This window comes from Monocercomonoides exilis (assembly GCF_001643675.1).
Source record: "Monocercomonoides exilis strain PA203 chromosome Unknown scaffold49-690789, whole genome shotgun sequence".
In the NCBI taxonomy this organism is placed as follows: Eukaryota; Preaxostyla; order Oxymonadida; family Polymastigidae; genus Monocercomonoides; species Monocercomonoides exilis.
Genome location: NW_027150594.1, coordinates 312,883 through 334,391, shown reverse-complemented (window position 1 = coordinate 334,391; position 21,509 = coordinate 312,883). Strand labels below are relative to the sequence as shown.

Below are 21,509 nucleotides of genomic sequence, written 5' to 3'. Positions count from 1 at the left end.
TCCACAGGGAAAATCAGTCGGGCCACTGGGATGCGGCAGCTGCGAAGCACCGCAGAAAACAGTTGCAAGCGAAAGGCCGAGCATGTTTTATTGCTTGAGCAAGCACAAAGCAACAACCCCAATATTGTGCGAATGCTCCCATTCCAATGAGCATTCGAAGCTCCTTTCATCCTTCGAGATGAGGAATTCAAGCGTGGAATTGGCGCATCTGACTATGAGAGCAGCAGCACCTGAAGGGATAGCAACACTGCTGCAAGACTCTATTCTGCGTGTTTGTTCTTCGATCATCGAGCCGTCAGCAATTGCTGCACAGTCGTTGTTTTGCTCTGCTGGTGGAGAGTTCTTGCTGTGGAACATGAGTCTTTCACTCTCGCCAGTCGCAAATCACATCCCAACCTTCGTTGCATCCGCGCATGCTCGCGAGGCATCAGACATTCAGAGTTTCATTTTTGCATCCCAGTGTTCGTTCTCTTCCTTCACGTTTTCACCAACAGCGCCTCTTCTGGGAAGCTGCATGATGCGAAGTGTATTTTTGGACGTGTGCAGCTTCTGCAATGTCACTTCAAATACCGAACCTGCCAGCACCAGTTATTCAACAGCAGTGCAGACAATGATGCAGAGTTGTGTTTTTGAAGAAGTGTCAGCACCATTTGATGGAGGAATAACAAATGGATTGCATTCGCTTTCGAGATTTGCAGCACAGAACTGTTCGTTTTCCCACTATTACCCAGCCTCGTATACTCACACTTACACAGATCCACAAAATTTTACCACAAACGAAACAATTCTATTTGAAGACTGCTTATTTACTGTAAGTGGAAATTATGCACTTTATGTGAAAGATGCAACAAACGTGACAATTACCGAATGCTCTTATACGAATTGCTTGTGTGGAGCAATTTGCTTCTTTTCAGTAAAGCATTCAATGATCTCTTGTACCGATTTTTTGAACAATTCGTATAGTTCATGTGGAGGATCAATAGGCATTGATTTATCAAACAATGCAACTGTTGAAAAATGCATCTTTGAAAATTCCACTGCAGGTCGTGATGGAGGAGCAGCACATGTTAATAGAGGGTCCCAACTTAAACTATTTTCGTGTATTTTACAAAATTGTTCTGATTCAGCCACCATTAATTATTATGGAGGTGGGGCGTTGTGGTTTGGTGATGCAGGGTCAAATTTGATAACAGATTGCTCATTTTCATCGTGTTCGTCAAACCAAAAAGGGGGAGCAATACTGTTCTCAAACGATAATGGAAATTTAACGATTCTCCCTTCATTCATCAAATATTGCTATTTTGAAAACAACAGTGCAGAAAACGGAGGCCATGACATCTGCATTTTGGATAAATGGGTGCAGATAATAACAAATGAATCGTTTGTTGAATGCCGAACAATGACAGCCAGAGCTTGGAGGATTGTGAATGATTCAAGCGATGTGAGCGGATGGATGGTGTCTGGGTTCTTTGAGGAGATAAAAGTGAATGGAGAGGAAGGGATTGACCACAAGGCATGCGGGCTGAACGAGAGGAAGTGCAAGACGATCTCGTTTACGAAGAGCGTGGTCGACCTTTCGAAAAGCACGCCGATTGCCATCTGGGTTGATCCGTCGACATATGTTGAAGGCAGCTATTCTGTGGATTCGGCCAGGATCGAGTTTGGAAACACAGGAGGCGGAACAGTGACCGTTGCTTCGTCCATTTCTTCGGGGTCGCTGTTTTCTGTCTCAACAGGATCGCTGAAAGTCGCCTCGTTTGACTTTTTGCACGACACAACCAGATCGTCGAAGGCCTGCTCGCTTTTCAGGCTGACATCGACAGGAACGCTGGTTCTGGAAGGATGCAGCATCTGTGTGGATGGGACAAACACAGCAGAACATGCGCTTGAGGAGTCGCTGATTGTGCTGGAGGGTGGGAGCACACGCATCGAAAGGACGAGAATGGGGCCTTTGTGGCTGAGCTCGAAAGCAGCGATCAGGTTTTCTTCGGAGTGCATGGTGAGTGTGGTGAACACGAGTGTGTGTGGTGCAGGAAGGCAAAGTGGAAGCGGGGGAGGGATTGAAGGGGTGGTTGGGACAGGGAAAAGGGTGGAGATTGAAGGAGGGGAGGTGAGCGGGTGCAGCTCGAGGAGTGGGAATGGGGGTGGGGTTGCGGTGAGGATGCAGGGAGGGTCTTCGTTGCGGATGGTGCGAACAAGGGACGAGGGAAGTGGAAGTTCGTTTGCAGGCTGCACCTCGCAGGCAGGGGGGAGGATCAGGCGGGCTTGGCGGGGGTGTGTATTTGGAGGCTGAGGAACGGGCTGTGCCGGATGTTGAAATCCGCGGAGCAGTGTTCTCGGGGTGTGTGGGAGTGCATGGATCGAACATATTTGTGAGGGGAGACGATCTCTCAGGGATTGTGCGGAAAGACCTGATTGAGCTTGAGGATGGGGCAGTGGAGGCAGGGCTGGCAGAAGGGTATGAGGGGTCAACAACGAATGAGGGGTTTGTGATTCCGCTGGTTTCGTATCTCCGCACGTTCACACCGCCTGGGCATGTGGCAGGGGCAGGAGGCCACAATTTCACTGGATGTGGACACCCGAGCACCCCCTGCTCCACCATCGAGTATGTGCTTGCGCTTCGGTTTGGGAGCGGAGCAGGGGAAGTGTGCCTGGCAGGATCGTTTGTGATTGACCATGTGCTTGCGATTGATGAGCAGCCAATTGCCTTTTCGGCAGAGCAGGCGGGGATGCAAGTGAGGATAAGCGAAGACATCGGGGGTGCAGGGGAGAGCATCATTTGTTCGAGCAAAGACTGTTCGTTCTGTGGGATGTGCTTCGTGGTGCCACAGAGGATGAATGTGCACATAGAATCTGTGCTTCGATGCAACGACATGGAGCTGGTGCTTTCAGAGTGTGGATTTGGGACAGAGGGAGGCACATTTGGAATGGCGCTGGCTGTGGTGGTGAAAGGGTGTCTGAAGATGCAGAAGCTGGAGCTGAACGGGCTGACGTTCAGCACGCGGGCAGCATTTGAGATAAGAGGGAGCGGATCGAGCTGCATTTGCGAGGAGCTGAACTGGACAGACATCACGATGGAGTGGACGAATTCTGTGGTGAAGGTGTCAGAGGGTGCTTCGCTGGAGATAAGCAACTCAGTGGTTGACGGAACGAGCGAAGAGGCAAGCAGTGTGATTGAGGTGTTGGGGGGAGCAACGCTGAGTGTGAGGAGCACGACGCTGGCGAGGATCGAGAGGCAGAAGGGGAGTGGAGGAGCGGTTTTGGGGAGAGCAGGAGGAGGGAAAGCGACAAGCGTGCAGAACACCACGTTTGAGGGGTGTGTTTGCAGAGAGGCAGGGAGGATGGAGGGAGGCGGGGTGTGGATGGAGGTGGAGAATAGCGGAACACTGGCATTTGGGAACAACACAGTGAAGGGGTGCAGTGTGGACGAAAGCGGGGGAGCAGGCGGGGGCATGTATCTGAGGCTGGGGGAGAGCGGGGTAGAATACTCGATGAAGCAGGTTGTGTTTGGGGGGAACAAGGCGGAGGTGGGGAGGGATGTGTATCTGGTGTGCAAGAACCCGCGAGACATGATCACGAGCCAGCGGTGGGAAGGGTCTGCGAGGAAGGAGGAGGAGGAGGAGAACAAATGGGTGGTGGACAGGGAGGTGGAGCCAGGGATCAATGTTTCTGTGCTGCACTATCTGTTCCCTCCGAAAATCAACATTGTGTACGTGAAGAGTGGTGGGAGCAGCGACTTGATGTGTGGAGATGATGTGGAACCATGTGGGGATCTGATGTTTGGGTTTGGGAAGATGCGGACAGATCAGACGACAGTTCACATTGTTGACTCGTGCACATTGAATGCGTTGCTGGATCGGAACGGGCAGTCAGTCACGATCCGGGGAGAGTCTTCGGCGGGTGGGTCGTTGTTTGAGGTGGGAAGAAACGGGGGATTTGTGCTGGTGATGAGGGATAGTTCAGTATCGCTGATGCTGGAGCATCTGCAGTTCGGCCTGCCAGGAGTGTCTTCAGTTGGGCAGATGATACGCATCGAAGGGGGAAAGCTGTTTGTGGACGAGTGTGCATTTGGAGGAAGCTGGGCAGGAAGGAGCGCCACAGACATGTGGATTGTGAAGGGGAGCGAGGGAGCGGTGCAGATGACAAAAACGAGGATGTTGGATCTCTCGTTTTCGGGGGGAGGGGGGATTGTGTGGATGAGGGGAGGGAGCTTGGTGGTTGAGGAGGGAGAATGGACGCGGATGGAAGGGAATGAGCCTCTTGTGAACATTACGGATTGTGAGAAGGTGGAAGTGAGAGGGAGCAGTGTGGTTGAGGAATGCAAGACAGAGGCAGGGGAAGGAGGGTTTCTGAGGTGTTGCCTGACTGCAGGAGGGAAAGTAATAGTTGCGAACAGCACCATCAGAAATAGCGGGACAAGGGCAGCAGGCGGGAAAGGTGGCGGGGTGTATCTTTGCTTCTGCGAAGGATCAGGCAGCGACTATCTGTTTGAGAACACAAGATTTGGAGGGAATGAGGCAGCGTTCGGGCAGGATGTATTCATTGTGTGCGACAGCCTGAATGCCACTGTGGATGTGTCGAAGTTTGCAATGGCGCTGACAACAGCCGAGGGGGGGAGGACAGCAGACATGATGGGGTGCGACCGGAACCACTTCAGAGAGGCTGCACAGGATCTGTATCTGTTTCTGGTGCAGTATGAGGCGCCTGCGATTGCTGTCTCTCCAAGCGGATATGACATGGTTGGGTGCGGAAGTGAGAGCTACCCGTGCTGTTCGCTGTGGAGAGGGCTGAGGAACATCCAGGCTGATGCTGTGCACAAGAGCCTGACAATCAAGTCGGAAGCGTTGGTTGACCATTGGCACGAGCTGACATCCTTTTCTGTGGCATCTGCAGACGAAGCGAGCAAATGCACGGTTGGTGTTTGCGCAGCCATTTTGGGTGGGGTGTCTGAGGCTGTCTTGCTGAACAAGGGGAATCTGAGGCTTGAGCGGATTGGATTTTCTCTGCCTCTTTTGTTCACTTCTGGGCAAGCTGGGCTGCTTCTGTCTGCCTCTTCACAAGAAGAGGGGCTGACTCTCTCCGACTGTTCCTTCTCTTTTGTTTCTTCTTCTCCTTCTCATTCTTCTTCTTCTTCTTCTTCTGTGAATGCAGAGTGCGCGTATTATCTGATCCATTCGAATGGAGGGACAGTTTGGATGAGCTTGTGTTCGTTTGAGCCGCAGATGTTTGGAGCAGTTCCGCTGGCGATTGCTTCAGGGTTTTCGGCCACCCGCTGCCAGTTCAGGGGAGTGGAAGCAGCGAGCAGCGTGGAAGGCGGGTGTGTGGCATGCCATCTGTCAGCAGGGCAGGCGCTGCTTGTGGAGGGGTGTGTGATGGACTCGTGCAAGTGCTCAGAAGTGTCGGGGAGAGGAGGGTTCCTGTTTGTCGACTGTGCGCTGACTGATGCAGCCCAGCCGCTGAAGTTCAAGGATGCGACGTTCGGCAACAACAAGGCCTTTGTTGGGAAGAGTCTTTTTGTCAAGGCAAAGGCGCTGAACACGACTATCACAGGCGCAGCATTCGAGTTTGACTATTCGGGGCTGAGCAGCGATGGGAATGTGTTTGCTGGTACAGACAGCCAGTTTGAGGACACAGACCTGTTCCGCTTCCTGGTTGGGCTGTTGTCGAGCACGATTTTTGTTTCGAGTGCAGGAAGCGATGTGATGCGGTGTGGGTCAGAGGAGGATCCGTGCCAAACATTGTGGAAGGGGCTGAGCCATCTGGAGGAGCATGCAGAGGCAAAGAAAGTGCATCTTTCCGGCTCTTTGGGAGTGGTAGATGCATGGGATCTGTCGAACTGCTCGGTTGGAGCAGCGCCTTCAGGGTCAGGAGAAGCAGCAAGAGCGTTGCTTGTTCTGCAGAAGCCTGGGGGTGCAGGATTGAGCGAGGGGCTGTTTGCGAATTGGTGGAGCCTCTCGTTCACAGGGGTTGATCTGTTCCTGGATGGAACGCTGGAGGATGCGTCGGGGGTTGTGATTTGGAGCCACAGTGGGTTGCTGGGTGTTGCAGGATGCTCGTTGGCAGCAAGCAGCTCAGCGCACTTCTCAGACGTGAAGTTTGTTGCTGTGCATGGCGGGGCGCTGGTGCTGACTGACTTCGGGGCGGCAGGGCTGAACTTCGAAAGGGGGCTGGTGGAGGTGTGGGGCGGGTGCAGCTGTGCGATGGAAGGGGTGGATCTGGCGAATGTGACAGCGAACGGGGGGATTGTGAGCTATGCGGATGGAGCTGGGGAAAGGGAAGGTGCAAGGGGAAACGAAATGCCGAGTGTGGTGATAAACGGGAGTTCGTTCCGGCGAGTGACATCGTCGAACAACGGGTCGAGTGTGTTCACAGACACATCGGCAAGCGTGCTGGCGATGAAGATCAACAGCAGTGTATTTGATGTGTGCCGGTCGGAGATGTCAGAGGCAGGAGGGGTGATGGCGTATGTGCTGGGGGCGAGCGGCCGGTACGAGATGAACAACAGCGAAATCACGAACTGTGGGTGCTCTCCCACAGCTGGGAGGGGAGGCGGGGTGTATCTGAAGGCGGTGGGGCAGGGGGCGCTGGACTTTGTGTTCAAGGGGTGCCTGTTCAGAGGGAACGGGGGGTGGAAGGGGCGCGACATATTTGTGGAGTGCAGGCGGATTGCAGAGCAGATCAACGAGACGCAGTTTGTGCTGGATCTGCGGCCGGAGGTGTACAACCGGTTTGATGCGATCTACGGGATCGATGAGGAGAACTATGTGCCGGTGGATCTGATTGAGTATGTGACGATCTACCAGCAGAGCACGATCGTTGTGTCGTCGGCGGAGGAGAAGAACGGGACGAAGGGGAGGCAGTGCGGGAAGGTGGAGGAGCCGTGTGTGTCTGTGGGGTGCGGGCTGGAGCATGTGATCATGGACTTTGGGTCGAGGCTGCTGGTGGATGAGGAGAGCGAGATCGAGAGGGAGTGCGAGATTGGGGGGATGGAGATGAAGTCGATTTCGCGGGAGAAGGCGAAGGTGGCGTTCAGGGCAGTGCAGAGCAAGACGCGCGAGTGGATTGTGAGTGTTGGCAGCAACACCGCGTTTGAAGGGCTGTGCTTTGTTGTGCCTGCTGATTGCAGCTGGCAGCATGGGGTGCTGTTCAGGGCTGTGTCGGGGCGCAGCTCGTTTGTGCTGTGCGAGTTCTGTGGCGAGGCAGGGAGTGCTTCAGAGTCGCCTGTGCTCATTTGCGGGTGTGGGAGCGAGGTGTCTGTGGAAGAGACGAAAGTGAGGGACTTGCACTGCACGAGAATCATGGGGTGGGAAGAGGGAAGGCTGCTGGTGCGGGGGGTTGAGGTGGAAAGAGTCAGCACAGCCAAGAGCGCATTCATGCTGAAGGGGGCAAGCGGGTCAGCTGAAAAGCTGGGTGCCTCGAACAGCATTGTGGAGAGCGGGAGCTTGTTTGAGATGGGCAACGATGCCTCTGCAGCTCGTGCGAAAGAAAACAGCGCATCTTCATCAACATCAGAATTTGGATTTGCGCTTGTTGAACTGGCGAACATCACTTCATTGGACTCTCCATCGTGCTTCGAGTGCCGCTCAAAGGGGTGTCGGCTGGAGATGACCAACTGCACAGTTTCTGGGTGCTCTTCGGGTGCTGCTGGGCTTGGAAGTGCTGCATCGTTCACAGGATGCGAAGAGGTTTGGATGAAGAACTGCTTGGTCGAAGGCAGCGGAGGAGGAGGAGGAGGAGGCGTGCGAGAGGAATGCAAAGCAGAGGCGCAGGGAAGGGATGGGGGGTGCGAGGTGTGCAGATGGAACGGGTCGCTGATGAGCTTCGAAGACAGCAGAGCCACCATGAGCGACTCGACAATATCGAACTCGCCAAGCGGGGGTGTTTCGGTGCTTCGAGCGAACATTTCAGTGGCAGAAGGCAAGTTCAGCGGGAACAACCCGATGATCCGCAATTACTCGTCAGTGCGAAGAAACATGATGTGTGGAGAATCGGGGGTGGTGGAGATTGCGAGCTTGAAGGGCGGGGATGGGTGGCTCCCAGGCACATCGATGTGGATTCTGAGCGAAGGGTGCGAGCTTTCGGGAATTGCAGCAGAAAGGCAGTCTCCGTTCTTTATTCCAGAGTTGCACTCGGTTTTGGCAGAAGAGTCAGGAGGCGAAGTGAAGCTGACTTTCAAGGGCGCTCTTCTTCTGCCGTGCAACCTGTCCTTCCAGATGACATCGAGGGTTGGGGATGTGGATGTGATCGACAAATACGAGTTCAGGTCGGAAGGGTATTTGTCTGAGGCCGCAGTTGTTGGGGAAGTGCCGCTGTCTGCAGTTGCATCGGCCTCTGACGAAACAGAAGTGCTGGTTGCGATTCTTTGTGGATATCAGAATGTTGCATTCTCAACAGCCGCTTTTGCTATCAAGAACAAGACTGATCAAAATTCAGGTGGAGATGAAAAGATTTTACAAGGAAATAAAGATGATAAGTCCTGGTCTCTTATAGTTATTATTATTTTGATTGTTTTGTTCTTGATAGTTCTTGTTGTGTCCATTCTCATAACAATACGATGGAAAAAGGCAAAGGATGAGAACAAAGATCTGAGAGAAATAGTGAATGATAACATCAGAAAAGATCCGAAGGCATTTGAGATGGTGACGATGGAGATGTCACCAGAAGAGCAGTGGAGGAGAGCAGAGAAAGAGGAAGAGAAGAAGAACGAAGAGAGGATCAAGAAAAGGGTGTATGCGAAAAGTCTGCAGCATTCAGAATCATCAGAGCACCTATTGAGTGAGAGTGGCTCTACTGAATACATTCTGGGAAGAGATTCAGACAAGATCCCTCAATGGATGCTGGAGAAGGTTGATGAGGAAGAAGAAGATGATGTTTCGAGAAAGCGAACATCATCACCATCCATCTCATCCACTTCATCCACAGATACGACCGATTCTGATTCAACTTTTGTTCGAGGGGAGGATCTATGTCCAACCACATCATCAATGTCGAATCTGGTGGATGCAATGGCCTGCTCGTCTCCCCATGAGAAGCTGATTGTGGATCTGAGGGATTCATTGTTTATGCTGCTTCATGGAAAGAATGAGAAGAAAGAAATGGCAATTGGATCATTGAAGGAGAGGGAGCAGACAGCTGCACAGGTGTTATTCTGGGTGGCGAATGGTGCTCTTCATTCATTTGACGAAATGGAAAATCCACTTCAGTCCTTGGACAATCTGAGTCCGCACATCGTGCTGTTCTCAGAGCACATGGTCATCTGCATTGCTCTCCACTCCGACTGCTCTTCTTCAGACTCAAATTCATCCTCCATCTCTTCGTCAACTGTTGTCACATCAACAAGTGATGATGATGATGATGACAGAGACTCTCTGCCCTCATCGGCATTTGAGGATGAGGATGATTTCAAAATGGAGTGCCTGAGGTGGAAGGCGCCTGAGCTGATGGTAAACAAGAAGATGGGAGCAAAAAAGAAGGCAGTTGTGTTTTCGATTGGGATGATGCTGTGGGAGTGTGTGACGCTGAAGATCCCGTTTGGGGAGTATGAGGCAGTGGTGGCGGGGCAGAAGATTCTGAATGGGGAGAGGCCGAACTGCTCGAAGGCGAGCTCGTCGTATGACGAAGTGATCCTGGCAGCGCTTTCAGAGGACAAGAAAGCCAGGCCGACGCTGATTGGGATGAAGCGGGAGTTTTTCCAGCATTTTCCGGCTGGAGCTGTGATATTCACGGTTTCGGATGCAATCACCTACGATGAAGATTCGAATGTGAATGTTTCTGAGCTTCGACTCCTTGCATCTTGCTCTGGATCAAATTAGTAAAGGAATATACGGTGCATGATATATGATGTTTCATAATACACAAAAGCCTCTTTGATCCATTTTGCTTTAAAATATTTTTTCGAATTTTTTTAGCTACATTTTTTTAACCTATTCAGTTTGCTTTCCATTTGTCAGAGCTGAGTTATATTTATATTTGTTTATTTTTATAACTTTTTTGAATTATTCATTTTAACATTCGAGTACAGAGTGATTTTCCATAAGTATTTAGTTTATTTTTTAACGTTTTGTAAATATTTATTACAAATGTGATATCATATTCTTTGTGTTTGCTTTGCTAATTTCCCAACAACTTTTGATTTATATATGTTTGATTTTTTAAAAATTTAATGTATGCATGTTTAAGTTATATATTTTTATGATTTTTATAGCTTCAGTCAGCATAATGCAACTGATTCTTGTTAACGTAAAAATTCAAATTTTTTTTTTTTTTTCAATTCACAAAAACCAATAATAGTAGCATCTAACTTGAAGTTTTCAATCGACAAAAATAAAAATTAAAAGAATACCTAAATGGACTTAATTTATTGCTTTTTGAATTATGCTCCACACAATTTTTTTTTATTTTATTCGAAATTGTTGTATTTTTCTTAAATTTTTTGTATGAGAATGCAAGATTTATAATTATCTAATTACAAAAAATTATTGGGTCAAATCTTTGTTTTTCCCATTAATGCAAGAACTCTGCACCAAATGTTTGTATTTTGATCTGCTTTTCTTTTCTCTTGTGTGAAAATCAATAAAAAATCATATCCAATTTGATTAAATCTGATTTTTCTTTTCACAACTGTAAAATTTTTAAAAAAACAAGAAGAGAATGAAATGCTCTGATAAATTAAACATCGTCGTCAAGCATAGTCTTTTCAAAAATTTTCCTTGGATTAACGATCTTCGGCCCAACAATGCATGGTTCTTTTATTAAATTGCAAGATTAAAATTAATTCAAAAAATGAAAATAAACAAACCATCATATATATCTGCCCATGTAATTTCATCATCGTTGTCAAGATATGTCTCAATTGAAGGATTAGCAGAGAAATGTGACATTTTATGTGATTTTTCGCACATTGAAATAACAAAATCTGAAGTGAGTTTAAGTTCTGGAGCAGAAAATCTTTCCATCAATTTTTGCTCTTGTTGCAACACCTGTTGGTGCATTACTCCAAAGGAAGGAGCAGCTTCTCGTTTCTTTAAAAATTCAACTTTTGCTGCTGGTGCCTTTTTTTGAAAATCTTCAAGTGCTGGAATGACCCCAATGACTTTTGTTTCTCCAACGGGTACAACTCGAGGAAGTTGTAATTCCTTTGGAGAACTGCAACCCTCTGATATTTCCTCGGAGAAAACAACATCGCGAGTTGGAAGTTTAAACAAATATTTTGTCTCACTTAAAGGTGCTACTGTTTCGAACTAGAAGCAAGCAAATAAATCTTAATAAACATTGCCAAAAATGAAGAGGAATCAAACACTCATTTTTTATTGACAGAAAAGTGAATGGGTAGTACGATCAAATATCACAACCGTTTAAAATAATGTTGCCTGTCACGGAATTGAAGGAAGATAAGATTGCTCGCGATGTTGAGCGTCGAAGAAGGCAAGAAGAAGAAAGGAAAAAGAGAATATTCGATGTAAAATGGAGGACTATTGGGCAGGATTATGAGGGTTTACAAAAACAGATTGAAGAAAAGAAAAAACGGATTGAAGATGAAAAGGCACGAGAACTTGCATTGGAAGCTGAAATGCTTGCAGCAGATAAAAAGCTTATGGAGATGGAAGCACAAGTTCAACGTGAAAGAGAGGAGGCAAGAGCAGAACTTCTGAATTTTTATAAAACTCAACAACAGAAAACTACAAGAAGAGAATACGACCTCAGCCCAGAAGCAGAAGCTGCAATGTCACTGCCTGCAAGGGTTTCAAATTTTGTTTTAAAAAATTTGTTCAATCAAAAAACAATTCAATTTATTTTTTCAAAAAAATATTTTGTCCTTCATTTGTTTTTAAAAAATGAACATTAATTATTTTCAGGTTGGCGATGATGATCCTAGACTGTCTGTATCTGGCTTGCAAAAAATGGAAGGGGAAGATCTTGAGCATGATGAAAGGGAAAAAAGACAAAGAGAACAACAAAGGGAATGGGCTCTTGCTCAAATGGAAGAAAAGGCAAATCGCAAAAAATATGAAGAAGCTTTGGAAAGGTTTATTAAAATTGTTTAAAAACATTATTTATTGCGTTGATTGCTTTTTGCATCTTTTGATATTATTTTAATTAGATTGGAACAAATGAAAAAAGAAGAAGTTGATAGGCGTTTAAGAGAGTTAGATGCAGAAGAGCAATTTGCCAGAAAAGAAATGCTTCATGGAATTTGGGAAGAAAACAAAAGAATGGTTTGAGAATGAATGTTTTTTGTATTTATGAACTTGTTACATATATTCAACAAACAATGTTTGAACATGGACAATTGAATGTTCATGACATTTTATTTCTGCAAACAAAACGTCTACAGGCTGAAGAGAAAAAGAAAAGAGCAAACGAGCAGAAGCATCAAGAAATGCTGCAAGAGATGGATGAGATTGAAAGAGAGCTGAAGTCGAGAGAAATGAATGAGGATATGACGATGGCATTATCCGCTGAAAATCCTCGTAGATTCCGCCCCGATCATTTCAAGGGCCTTCTTCCGGATCAAGTCGAAGAAATCAAAGCCATCCAAAAGAATCAAGTTGAGGAAGCAAAGGTTTGAACAAGATTTGGAAAAGAAAAATGAAGTAGACTTTTTTTGTGTATCACCTTTTTTGTTTCTCATTTTTTTTCATTGAATATTTGCGAACCTCTGCTATTATTATTATTATCATTATCATTATTACATTTTATTGCTCTTTCGTTTGAACTTCAATAAAAACAGCTGCGAAAGGAAGCCGAAGAAGCACAACGAAAAGCAGAAGAACACGAAGCAGAAGTTATTGCAAGGACTTTGGCTGCACATGAGCGTAGAACGGAAAGAGAGAAGAAAGAAATGGAACGGCAGCTTTTGGAAGAGAATAAGCGAGCTGCAGAAGAGGCGAGAAGGAGGAAGAAAGCTCAAGAAGAGCTGTATACAAATGTGGTTGATGACTCTTGGTACGACAAATTTGGCACATCATCTCGCTAAAGTACTGTTCATTGTTAGCTGTTCTATTACAAATCTTCACTTCTTTCTGTTCCACCTTCACTTACGTTTTATGAACTTTTCATTATATATTTTGGTTTTTAGATATCTCGCAAAACTTTGTAACTCTTTCATTTCTTGAAAATTGCTAATTTAGCCAAAGCATTTCTATTTCATAGCAATGTTTTATCTATTGCTTCTGATTATTTGATGCTTTTTTGTTGAAGCAAAACAAAAATTTCAAAGATAAAGAAAATAATTGTAAGATAAAAATTCTTTGATTTAATAATCAACTGACATCCCAGATGAGAAAAGTGATTTATTAAAAGAAGTGAGAGATGAGAAGAAAATAGAGGAATTGGTATTTGTTATCGTCTACACCCTAACAAAATCACATCCATCTTTTGAAAATAAAAGTAGATAATATTATTTAACATAAAGTTTTAAAAAAATGATGGATATAATGTTAAAAGAAAGAAAAAACAAACTTTGAGGTGTTTTTGTTCCAACAATCAAGCCAACAATAAGTCCATATAGTGCAAGAGCTTCCCCAAAGATAAGAATAAGAAGCATTCCAACAAACAATTTTGGTTCTCTTGCATAACTTCTAACTCCAGCTTCACCAACAACTCCAATCGCAATGCCGGCACAAAGGGCACTAAGTCCAGCCATTAATCCAGCCGAAAGGTGCGCAAATCCTTGGAAATACGTATATTCCTTTGTAACTTAAAAAAATTATATTCAATATTAAATACTCAATTAAAACGATTCAAACTTGAGCTGTTTATAATAATAGCGACAATTAGTCCATAAATACACAAAATACCTGCATATTTATGAAATTTAGAAAATAAAAATAAAAAAATTATTATTTGTACAAACCAGCCATAATTGTTGGTACAATTCCTTTCATGACCATATTTGGATGAGATGGCCCAATTGAGCATACTCCCATTCCTGAAGTGACTGTTCCATATGCTGATCCAAGGTCTGGAAGAAAAAGTTTTTATTAATTTTTTGAATAAAAATGCTAACGGCACACTTGCAAAGATAATAGCAGCTGCAGCTCCACAGTATCCATACCAAGTTGAAAATGGTGGGCAAATCTCATTGACAACAATTGACATTCTCCTTTTGTGGAAAATGCACTTACAAAGTTGATCCAATTATGTAATATTTTAAAAATTCATTTGTTTGAAAAAAAAAACTTTATCTATCTGTTCCATTAATTTGAATAATTGCACATGTGGAAGCATTTTCAAAAAAGTGACAAACAAAAAATAGCTGATTTTGTTTTTCTGCGGTTTTTTGGTTTTGGAATCCTTTAAACATAGAAAAATAATGTTCAAAAGCAGACCATCTGAAGATGATTGAGTATTATTGATTACGAAAAAGAAATATATGTATTAGGTTGTAATTAATTTATAAATGAGACAGATTTTTGTTTTTAAGACGAGCTTGGATCTTCAAATGCTGGTAATTTAAATAACTGAAAATCAGAACATTTTTATATTGTTTTTATTTTTAAAAATGTCGCAAATGAAAAAAAAGAAAAAGAAAATTTAATAACGATCATTGAATGTCAAGGCTATATTGCCTTAAATCAACAGTGTAAACATCTGAGGATTCTTTCTCAATGTTTCGAGTTATGCCTACAAGCAAGTCAGCCCACTCGAAGAATTGACCCTTCAAAGATATCACAATGCACTGAAGAGGATATCTTGAGATCTGGGGAAATATAAAGAAATTCAAATGTTATAAAACAAATCAATAAAAAGGATTTAAAATAATCAAAGATAAATAAAACATAAAATAATGTTAAAATAAAAATCAAACATCCATCATTTGAAGCCCTGGCGTTGGCGTTTGTGAGTCGAGACGGCCAAATGGAGACTCTGGCGAGGATAGCAAAGGAGTCGGAGTTGCAAGATCAAATGGAGCAGTGGCCAATGAAGGTGTGGCAATCGAGCCTGTCCTGTCATTTAACATTGACGAAGGAGATGCATTAAAGCCTCTCCCCCGATGCTTCGTCAGTTCACCATTGCTTCTTCTTCTGATGTAAGCAGCTGCTCTTGCCACGTTTACATTATCAAGCGCAGCATCCACTTCATCGAGCAAAATGAAAGGAGATGGCTTGAAGCTGTTGAATGCAAACATAAAAGCGAGTGCAGCGATTGTCTTTTCCCCACCGCTCAGACTCTCCATCTCGCGGAATCCCTTTGATGGTGGCATTGTGTGGAACTTCACTCCTCCCAAGTATGGCTCGTCGCCTTTGTTCTCCAGCTCCAGAATAGCATGGCCTACACCTGCTGGGCCGCGTGTGAGCTCTGCATAGATCCCTCCAATTTGGCTCTGCATGTGCGAAAATGCTCGCAAAAAGCGCTTTCTTCTCTCAGCCTTAACAGTCTGGAACAAAGTCATATTCCTCTTCTTCTTTTCTTGTGTAGCCGCAAACTGCGCACGAAGTTTGTTCAGTCGTTCTTCGACTTCTTCTAATTGCTCTCCAGCATGCAGATTCGGCACAATCTCACTCAACTCTTGATTGAGCTGCCTCAGTTGCTCATTGTAAGTCTCTTGTTGAGCTTCGGCCTCTTTCTCGTTCAACTACAAAAATACAGTTAAAAAGGAAAGAAACAAGTCGAAAGCAAAATTCGTGCGATGAGATTAAAACATCAAATATTGAATGAAACATACTGCTTTTAGTGCATTGCTGAGAGATTTGAAGTCAATTCTAAACTTTTCAACTGGTAGAATAGATGATGAAGAGGAGGAGGAAGAAGCTGAGGATGAAGAAGAAGATGCAGTGATTTGCTGAGACAACTCCAACTGAGATGGTACCTGAGACAAAGAAAGATCAATCGTCTCAGAAAACATCAGATTTTGTCCAGCAGGCACTCTTTCTTCGATGTCTATTTCATCTTCTTCATCGGCTCCTTCTTCATCGTCTTCTTTTTCCTCGTTTTCCTCGTCGCTTTCATCTGACAATTCAACCACATCCGCAGCTCCTTTGCCTCCTTTCTTCTCTTTTTTGGCTTTCTCTTTCTTTCCTCCTTTTGCTACTGGTCTTCCTCTTTTTTTCTTTGTCATTGGCTCCTCTTCCTCTTCTGAAGATTCGCTTTCTTCCATTCTTTTGTCTTTTTTGCTCTTTTTCTTTTCATCTTCACCTTTTTTCTTTTTATTTGCCAAAGCTATTTTTTTCTTTCGAGAATCATCTTTCTTTTTGATCGATTCACCAACAGTGACAGTCGGAATTTTGATCTCATCCATTCTCGCTGTTGTGAACAAAGTGTCGCGACGGCTCTGCAAAGAAGACTTCTCCCCTCTCTTCACAGTTCAATCAACATTTCATTCAGCCAATGGAAGTCAACATTCATTTTCAGATATGAATGTTAGCAAATTCAAAATAATATAAAAATACTTAAAATACTTTCATCAACTATTAAAAATACAAACCAATTTTTCAATTGAAAGTGTTCGCGAACTTATATCTTCTGCAACTGCTTGTCTTGCACGTTGCGCATTTATTAGTGCCTCTTCAGCCAATCGCCATTCAGCTTCGACTTTCAGCTGCTTCTCTCTCTCTGCTTCAAATTCTGCTCTCAGCTGTTGCACAGCCTCCGAAGACTTTTTGTGTTGTTCTTCTGCTTTTCGGAGCTAAAATTAGTTTGCATAAAAAATATGAATAAAAAACATTTGAAAACGAATAATGAATTTAATGGGAAAAAAACTATAATATTTAATTCCATTACGATCAAACCTTTTCATTTGCCTTTTTCTCCTCGTTCAGAACACTTTTGAGGATAAGCGCTGAGCTTCTTGCTTTCATCAGTTCAATCTGAGAAATAAGGCGAGCCTTATCAACTTCTATCGAATGCATTTCGCTTTCTCGCTGTTTTTGCTGCTCGTCTCTCACTTGCTCAAACACTCGAATTGAAGGAATGTTCAACCTCTGCAATTGATATTAAATAGACATTACAATTGCAAAATAATAAAGATTTCAAAATAATAATAATAATAATAATTTTTATGAGTAATTTTTTTAATAATAAGCATTTTTCATTTCACACTTCGCAAAAGTCTTTGAACACTTTATCTTCAACATCTTTCACAAAGGAAAGTAATTCATCAATTGTCTTTTGTCTTTGCTGAATAACAATAGATTTTTCCTCGTGATCTTTCGTCAGTTTCGTCAGCTCGTCCATCACTTTGCTCAATTCTTTCTCCTCTTTGGCTTCTCTCTCTTCCAGCATTTCTCTCTCTGCCTTAATTCCAATCAGTACCTCTCCCATCCCTTTCAGCGAGATCTCCGCCATCATCGCTTTTTCCTCCTCTGCTCTGAGTCTTCTGGCAATTTCTGTCCGTTCACTGACCAGCCGCGCTCTTTCGTTCTTCGCTCGCTCAGCTTCCTTCTGTCCCCACACTTGCGCTCTGGCAGCAACTGCAGGAGATCCGCAGGTGATCAGCCCTTTCTTTGAGATAATATCTCCATCCAGCGAAACCACACGTATGCGCATTCCTCCAAATGACTGCGAACCAGAAGAAGAAGAAGAAGAAGCTGAAGCTGATGAACCAGACATCATCGAAGAACCAAAGGCAAGCGTCATAGCATCTTCGAGTGTTGGCACCACAACAGTGCTTCCAACAGCATACAAAACAGCAGGTGTGTATTGTGAGTCAAAGTGGAGGAGATCCATCATCAGTTGAGGCTCAGACATTTGAGATCTAACAATGCCTGATGATGATGATGCTGAATTACTTCTTCCTTTCTCTCTCCATGTTGCTTTCAATGAAATACGCAATGACTCCTGGAGGGGCTTTGGATTTAGTGTATCAAGAGGAAGAAACGTGAAGCTTGTAAAGCCAGAGCCAGCGCCTCCTCTGCCTGCTCCGCTTCTTCTGCCTCTATTTCTCCTTCTGCCGTCATCGACATCACCTGAATCTCCGCCTGAGCCAATACGATTCTCTCTGATGAATCGCAGGCAGGCCTTTGCTGTTTGCTCGGTGTCAACCACAATTGCGTTCATTCGCGACCCCATCGCAGTCGTCACTGCCTTCTCGAACTGAGTGTGCGACAAATCCACCAGCTGATGGAGTGTCCCTTTGACACCAGGAAATTGCGCACTCAACTGGGTCACTGTCTCTCGCAGCAGCGCCATTTGTGCTGTTTCGCGAATGTCGCACCTGGCGGCTGAGATAAGACGCGTCTGCTGTTCGATCAGATCGGCAATTTCTGTTTGTCTGCTTCTGTTATCATTTAGATAAGTTGGGCAAACATTATAATCATTAAAAAATATTGAAAAAAAAAACTATCTTTAAAAAAGGCATTTTTATTAATAGAAACAAACTTTAGTTTTTCTATTTGTTCCTTTGCTGAATGAAGATCTTCTTCTGCTTTTTGCTTTTTCTCCTCTGCTTCCTTTTCTCTAACCATCACAATTTTCTCTCTTTTTTCTTTGGCATCATTGGCACTTTCCTCAGCTCTTGCTCGTTTCGCATCCAATTCTGCTATTCGCCTTGCACGTTTTTCTGCTTCTGTTGAGTCGTTGTTCTGTTGCGGAAGGAGCACATCGTCCAGTTGCTGTCTCGTTGAAACAAGCTCCTTTTCCACTGTCTCTTTTAGCCGAATGTATTCCGCCAACTGCTCTTCGCTCAACTTCAACTGCTTCTTTCCTGTCTTTTGTTTGTCACTTTTTCCTTTTCCTCTTTTATTCGACGATTCCTCCTCTTCTTCTTCCTCTTCCATATCTTCTCCACTTTCCAGCATTTGATATTTTTGATCCAAAGCCGCTAATCTTTCTTCAAGCACCTTCATTTTCTCGTTCTCATTCTGTATTTCCTTCTGCAGCCTGGCCACTTTGTCCTTCGCGATATCTGCACTCTCCTTTGCTCTTTTCACCGCTGCAGCATCGCGTGCTTCAGTTGGCTCTGTTGAATCTGCTTTTCTGCCCAGTACAATTACACTCTGTTCCGCTTCGACTAATTTCTTCCGATGCTCAGCTTCCTTCTTCTTTGCCTTTTCCCATTCAACCGTTGCGTTTTTCAACGCTGTTTCGTGGGCTTGCTTAGTTGCCTTCAGATGTGCTATATCGCGATCTATTGCTGCAATGCTTTTTTCAATGTGGTACAGTCGAAACAGTGTAGCTTTTGCTTCAAGTTCAGTCTATAATAAAAAATGAAGCGTGCACCAAAATATTCATTTATTTTCAATTGCAGAAAAAATAAAATAAACTTGAGGGGGAAAAAATTATAAAAAACACGCCCTTTCATCCATTAATTGTTGAAATCGTTCAGATTCCTTTTTTTGCTCAAGAAAAATACGCTGTTCATGTGTGACTGTTCTTTTTTTCATCATAACCATGCTTGTTTCTGTATCAGAACGTTCGACTAATTCCTGTATATGTTGATTATTTTGAGTTAATTTAATAAAAAAAAAAATACACTACTATTAAAAAGACAAACTTTTAATTCTTCATATTCATTAATAAGCTCCGCACTATCACTAACTTTCTCAAACCAACCTGTTCGCTCCTTTGGTGTAATTTGAACAATTCCTTCAACGTCTCCCTGAAAAATCAAAAAATTTTGAGCTTCAACATCTAATCCTATTCCCTTTAATTGTTGAAGATAATCCTTGTGTTGTTTAACTTTTCCATTAACTCGATATATAGGCACATTTGGTGATGAAGAAGATACTTCCCTTGTAAAAGAAATTTCATCCACAATGTTGACATTATTAATCATATCAGTATCATCCTCAAATCCATTCTCGCCTGCTTTTCGGAAAACCGCAGTAACATACATCGAGCGCGACTCTTGACTTTCATCAAGTTCATCAGATCCTCGATATATAAAATCGCTAAGTTTATGAGCACGTAAAATTGAAGTTTTCAGTCCAAGCACAAAGCTGACAGCATCCATAATGTTTGATTTTCCTAGAAAGATGATTGAAACGAAAATAATTTGCAGAATAAATTTTTTATTTATATCTTGTATACCTGATCCATTTGGGCCAATGATACAAGTGAATGGAAGAAAAGGTCCAATAAGATGTTCGCCTTTGTAACTTTTGAAATTATTCACGATCTTTCAACGAAAAAGAAGCAATAGTGCAAAAATATGTGAAATTTTATGTAAACACAAACTAGCTTGTGCAAATAATGAGAAGGAAGCTTTGGAAGTTCGTCTTCCTTCTCTTTTGCATTTGAAACATTCATTTGATTTGATATAAATAACTTATGGGTGAGTCCATTTCATTAGTTATAAAGTTTTCCAAGTTTTTCATTCGGTTTTTAATTATTAAGTTGAAAACAAAAAAACATGTGAACTTATGAATATATAACAAAAAAAATAAACATTTATTTTATGTCTGTAACGCTTCATACAAATGTTGGCGATTTGAAAATAGAAATATTTTGTGAAATCGTTCCTAAAGCTGCAGAGGTAGTTATTGTTTTTATGATTTTGGTTTTTATTAGCACAAATACATATTTATATTTATTTGCTTGATTTCATGCGTTATAATAGAATTTTCTCGCTCTTTGTGCGTGCGGATACTATAACGGAACTATTTTCCACAAAAATATCAGAGGGTTTATGATTCAAGGAGGTGATCCAACAGGAACAGGTTTTTTCATTTTTTCAATAAAGCTTAATTGCAATAACAAAAAAATTAGGAAGAGGTGGAACTTCTATTTGGGGCACAAAATTTGAAGAAGAATATTCTGATTTATTAACTGTTTGTATTTTACAAGTGATTTCAAATCATTTTTTATAAAAAATTTAATATTTTATTAGCATTCTGGACGAGGAATTGTTTCAATGGCAAATATGGGAAAACCTGGAACGTTTGATACTTTTCTCTTCATCAAAAATGTATATTTATTAACTTTTTTTATTTTTCAATGTTATTATCGGACTTAATTTTTGAAAAGTAATGCTTCCCAGTTTTTCATAACATACTCGAAACAAACTCATTTGGACGATAAATATACCATATTTGGAAAGTATGTACAGCGAAAGCAAATTCATTTGCATTTGTGAATTTAACTTTTGAAATATCAATTAACTTTAATTTAATGAAACATAACTTAGAGTTATCGATGGGTTTGACACGCTTGATGCAATGGAGAAAACGCCAACCGATGAAAATAGTCGTCCAATTCACGAAATTAAAATAATATCAGTCACAATTCATGCTAATCCAGTTTGTTCATTTTTTTTATAATTGAGCAAAGAATTAATTTATCAATTTTTGCATTAAATATTTTTTCTTTCATCTTAACATTAGATTGCTGAAGTGGCACTTTGAAAATTATCACAAAAATCACTTCATCCAATTCACATTAACAAAACAAAACAAAACAAAAAAATTTTAAAATATTAAACGAAACAGGCTTTATGTGTAACAAAAATATCAAAGAAATACTATCGATTAAATAGAAGCATTATGAAATGTTAAATATGATGTTAAGCATTTTGGCAGACAAACTAATAAACAAGCGTGGGAAGATATGAGCAATATGCATGGAAATCTAAA

The 21,509-nt window shown here is 43.0% G+C and overlaps 13 protein-coding genes across 13 annotated transcripts; 3 read left to right on the top strand and 10 right to left on the bottom strand.

The window, feature by feature from the left end:
- Positions 1 to 87: 87 nt before the first annotated feature.
- Positions 88 to 357, bottom strand: MONOS_16155 (uncharacterized protein; the record flags this gene model as incomplete). The annotated part of the gene is made up of 1 exon (XM_067869069.1): positions 88 to 357. One exon carries the CDS (start codon positions 355 to 357, stop codon positions 88 to 90), a length of 270 nt encoding a protein of 89 aa, XP_067721100.1.
- Positions 358 to 873: 516 nt separating this feature from the next.
- MONOS_16156 (uncharacterized protein) lies at positions 874 to 1,134 on the bottom strand (the record flags this gene model as incomplete). Its single annotated transcript, XM_067869070.1, has 1 exon — positions 874 to 1,134. One exon carries the CDS (start codon positions 1,132 to 1,134, stop codon positions 874 to 876), a length of 261 nt encoding a protein of 86 aa, XP_067721099.1.
- A 162-nt stretch (positions 1,135 to 1,296) lies between these two features.
- Positions 1,297 to 1,599, bottom strand: MONOS_16157 (uncharacterized protein; the record flags this gene model as incomplete). Its single annotated transcript, XM_067869071.1, has 1 exon — positions 1,297 to 1,599. The coding sequence occupies one exon, from the start codon at positions 1,597 to 1,599 to the stop codon at positions 1,297 to 1,299; it is 303 nt and encodes a 100-aa protein (XP_067721098.1).
- Positions 1,600 to 3,817: 2,218 nt separating this feature from the next.
- On the bottom strand, positions 3,818 to 4,402 carry MONOS_16159 (uncharacterized protein; the record flags this gene model as incomplete). Its single annotated transcript, XM_067869072.1, has 1 exon — positions 3,818 to 4,402. The coding sequence occupies one exon, from the start codon at positions 4,400 to 4,402 to the stop codon at positions 3,818 to 3,820; it is 585 nt and encodes a 194-aa protein (XP_067721097.1).
- A 78-nt stretch (positions 4,403 to 4,480) lies between these two features.
- On the bottom strand, positions 4,481 to 4,738 carry MONOS_16160 (uncharacterized protein; the record flags this gene model as incomplete). Its single annotated transcript, XM_067869074.1, has 1 exon — positions 4,481 to 4,738. The coding sequence occupies one exon, from the start codon at positions 4,736 to 4,738 to the stop codon at positions 4,481 to 4,483; it is 258 nt and encodes an 85-aa protein (XP_067721096.1).
- An 806-nt stretch (positions 4,739 to 5,544) lies between these two features.
- On the bottom strand, positions 5,545 to 5,823 carry MONOS_16161 (uncharacterized protein; the record flags this gene model as incomplete). The annotated part of the gene is made up of 1 exon (XM_067869075.1): positions 5,545 to 5,823. The coding sequence occupies one exon, from the start codon at positions 5,821 to 5,823 to the stop codon at positions 5,545 to 5,547; it is 279 nt and encodes a 92-aa protein (XP_067721095.1).
- Positions 5,824 to 6,250: 427 nt separating this feature from the next.
- Positions 6,251 to 6,646, bottom strand: MONOS_16162 (uncharacterized protein; the record flags this gene model as incomplete). Its single annotated transcript, XM_067869076.1, has 1 exon — positions 6,251 to 6,646. One exon carries the CDS (start codon positions 6,644 to 6,646, stop codon positions 6,251 to 6,253), a length of 396 nt encoding a protein of 131 aa, XP_067721094.1.
- Positions 6,647 to 7,298: 652 nt separating this feature from the next.
- MONOS_13498 (uncharacterized protein) lies at positions 7,299 to 10,301 on the top strand (the record flags this gene model as incomplete). Its single annotated transcript, XM_067866207.1, has 1 exon — positions 7,299 to 10,301. The coding sequence occupies one exon, from the start codon at positions 7,299 to 7,301 to the stop codon at positions 9,810 to 9,812; it is 2,514 nt and encodes an 837-aa protein (XP_067721093.1). The 3' UTR covers positions 9,813 to 10,301.
- MONOS_13499 (uncharacterized protein) lies at positions 10,254 to 11,323 on the bottom strand. Its single transcript, XM_067866208.1, has 3 exons — positions 11,298 to 11,323; positions 10,799 to 11,240; positions 10,254 to 10,745 (listed from the first exon to the last, which is right to left on the bottom strand). The coding sequence occupies exons 1-3, from the start codon at positions 11,301 to 11,303 to the stop codon at positions 10,669 to 10,671; spliced, it is 525 nt and encodes a 174-aa protein (XP_067721092.1). The 5' UTR covers positions 11,304 to 11,323; the 3' UTR covers positions 10,254 to 10,668.
- Position 11,324: 1 nt separating this feature from the next.
- Positions 11,325 to 13,235, top strand: MONOS_13500 (putative RIB43A-like with coiled-coils protein 2). Its single transcript, XM_067866211.1, has 5 exons — positions 11,325 to 11,740; positions 11,856 to 12,025; positions 12,101 to 12,215; positions 12,335 to 12,562; positions 12,731 to 13,235. Exons 1-5 carry the CDS (start codon positions 11,363 to 11,365, stop codon positions 12,974 to 12,976), a joined length of 1,137 nt encoding a protein of 378 aa, XP_067721091.1. The 5' UTR covers positions 11,325 to 11,362; the 3' UTR covers positions 12,977 to 13,235.
- On the bottom strand, positions 13,235 to 14,100 carry MONOS_13501 (putative V-type H+-transporting ATPase subunit c; the record flags this gene model as incomplete). Its single annotated transcript, XM_067866212.1, has 5 exons — positions 13,235 to 13,374; positions 13,462 to 13,698; positions 13,749 to 13,799; positions 13,856 to 13,963; positions 14,016 to 14,100. 5 exons carry the CDS (start codon positions 14,098 to 14,100, stop codon positions 13,349 to 13,351), a joined length of 507 nt encoding a protein of 168 aa, XP_067721090.1. The 3' UTR covers positions 13,235 to 13,348.
- A 372-nt stretch (positions 14,101 to 14,472) lies between these two features.
- On the bottom strand, positions 14,473 to 20,193 carry MONOS_13502 (Structural maintenance of chromosomes 1, SMC1). The gene is made up of 11 exons (XM_067866213.1): positions 20,116 to 20,193; positions 19,969 to 20,056; positions 19,433 to 19,905; positions 19,233 to 19,364; positions 18,319 to 19,133; positions 17,041 to 18,217; positions 16,731 to 16,922; positions 16,427 to 16,627; positions 15,668 to 16,297; positions 14,810 to 15,577; positions 14,473 to 14,701 (listed from the first exon to the last, which is right to left on the bottom strand). The coding sequence occupies exons 1-11, from the start codon at positions 20,185 to 20,187 to the stop codon at positions 14,546 to 14,548; spliced, it is 4,704 nt and encodes a 1,567-aa protein (XP_067721089.1). The 5' UTR covers positions 20,188 to 20,193; the 3' UTR covers positions 14,473 to 14,545.
- Positions 20,194 to 20,566: 373 nt separating this feature from the next.
- MONOS_13503 (peptidyl-prolyl cis-trans isomerase-like 3) lies at positions 20,567 to 21,281 on the top strand (the record flags this gene model as incomplete). Its single annotated transcript, XM_067866214.1, has 6 exons — positions 20,567 to 20,597; positions 20,647 to 20,708; positions 20,768 to 20,817; positions 20,905 to 20,976; positions 21,065 to 21,176; positions 21,261 to 21,281. The coding sequence occupies 6 exons, from the start codon at positions 20,567 to 20,569 to the stop codon at positions 21,279 to 21,281; spliced, it is 348 nt and encodes a 115-aa protein (XP_067721088.1).
- Positions 21,282 to 21,509: the final 228 nt, after the last annotated feature.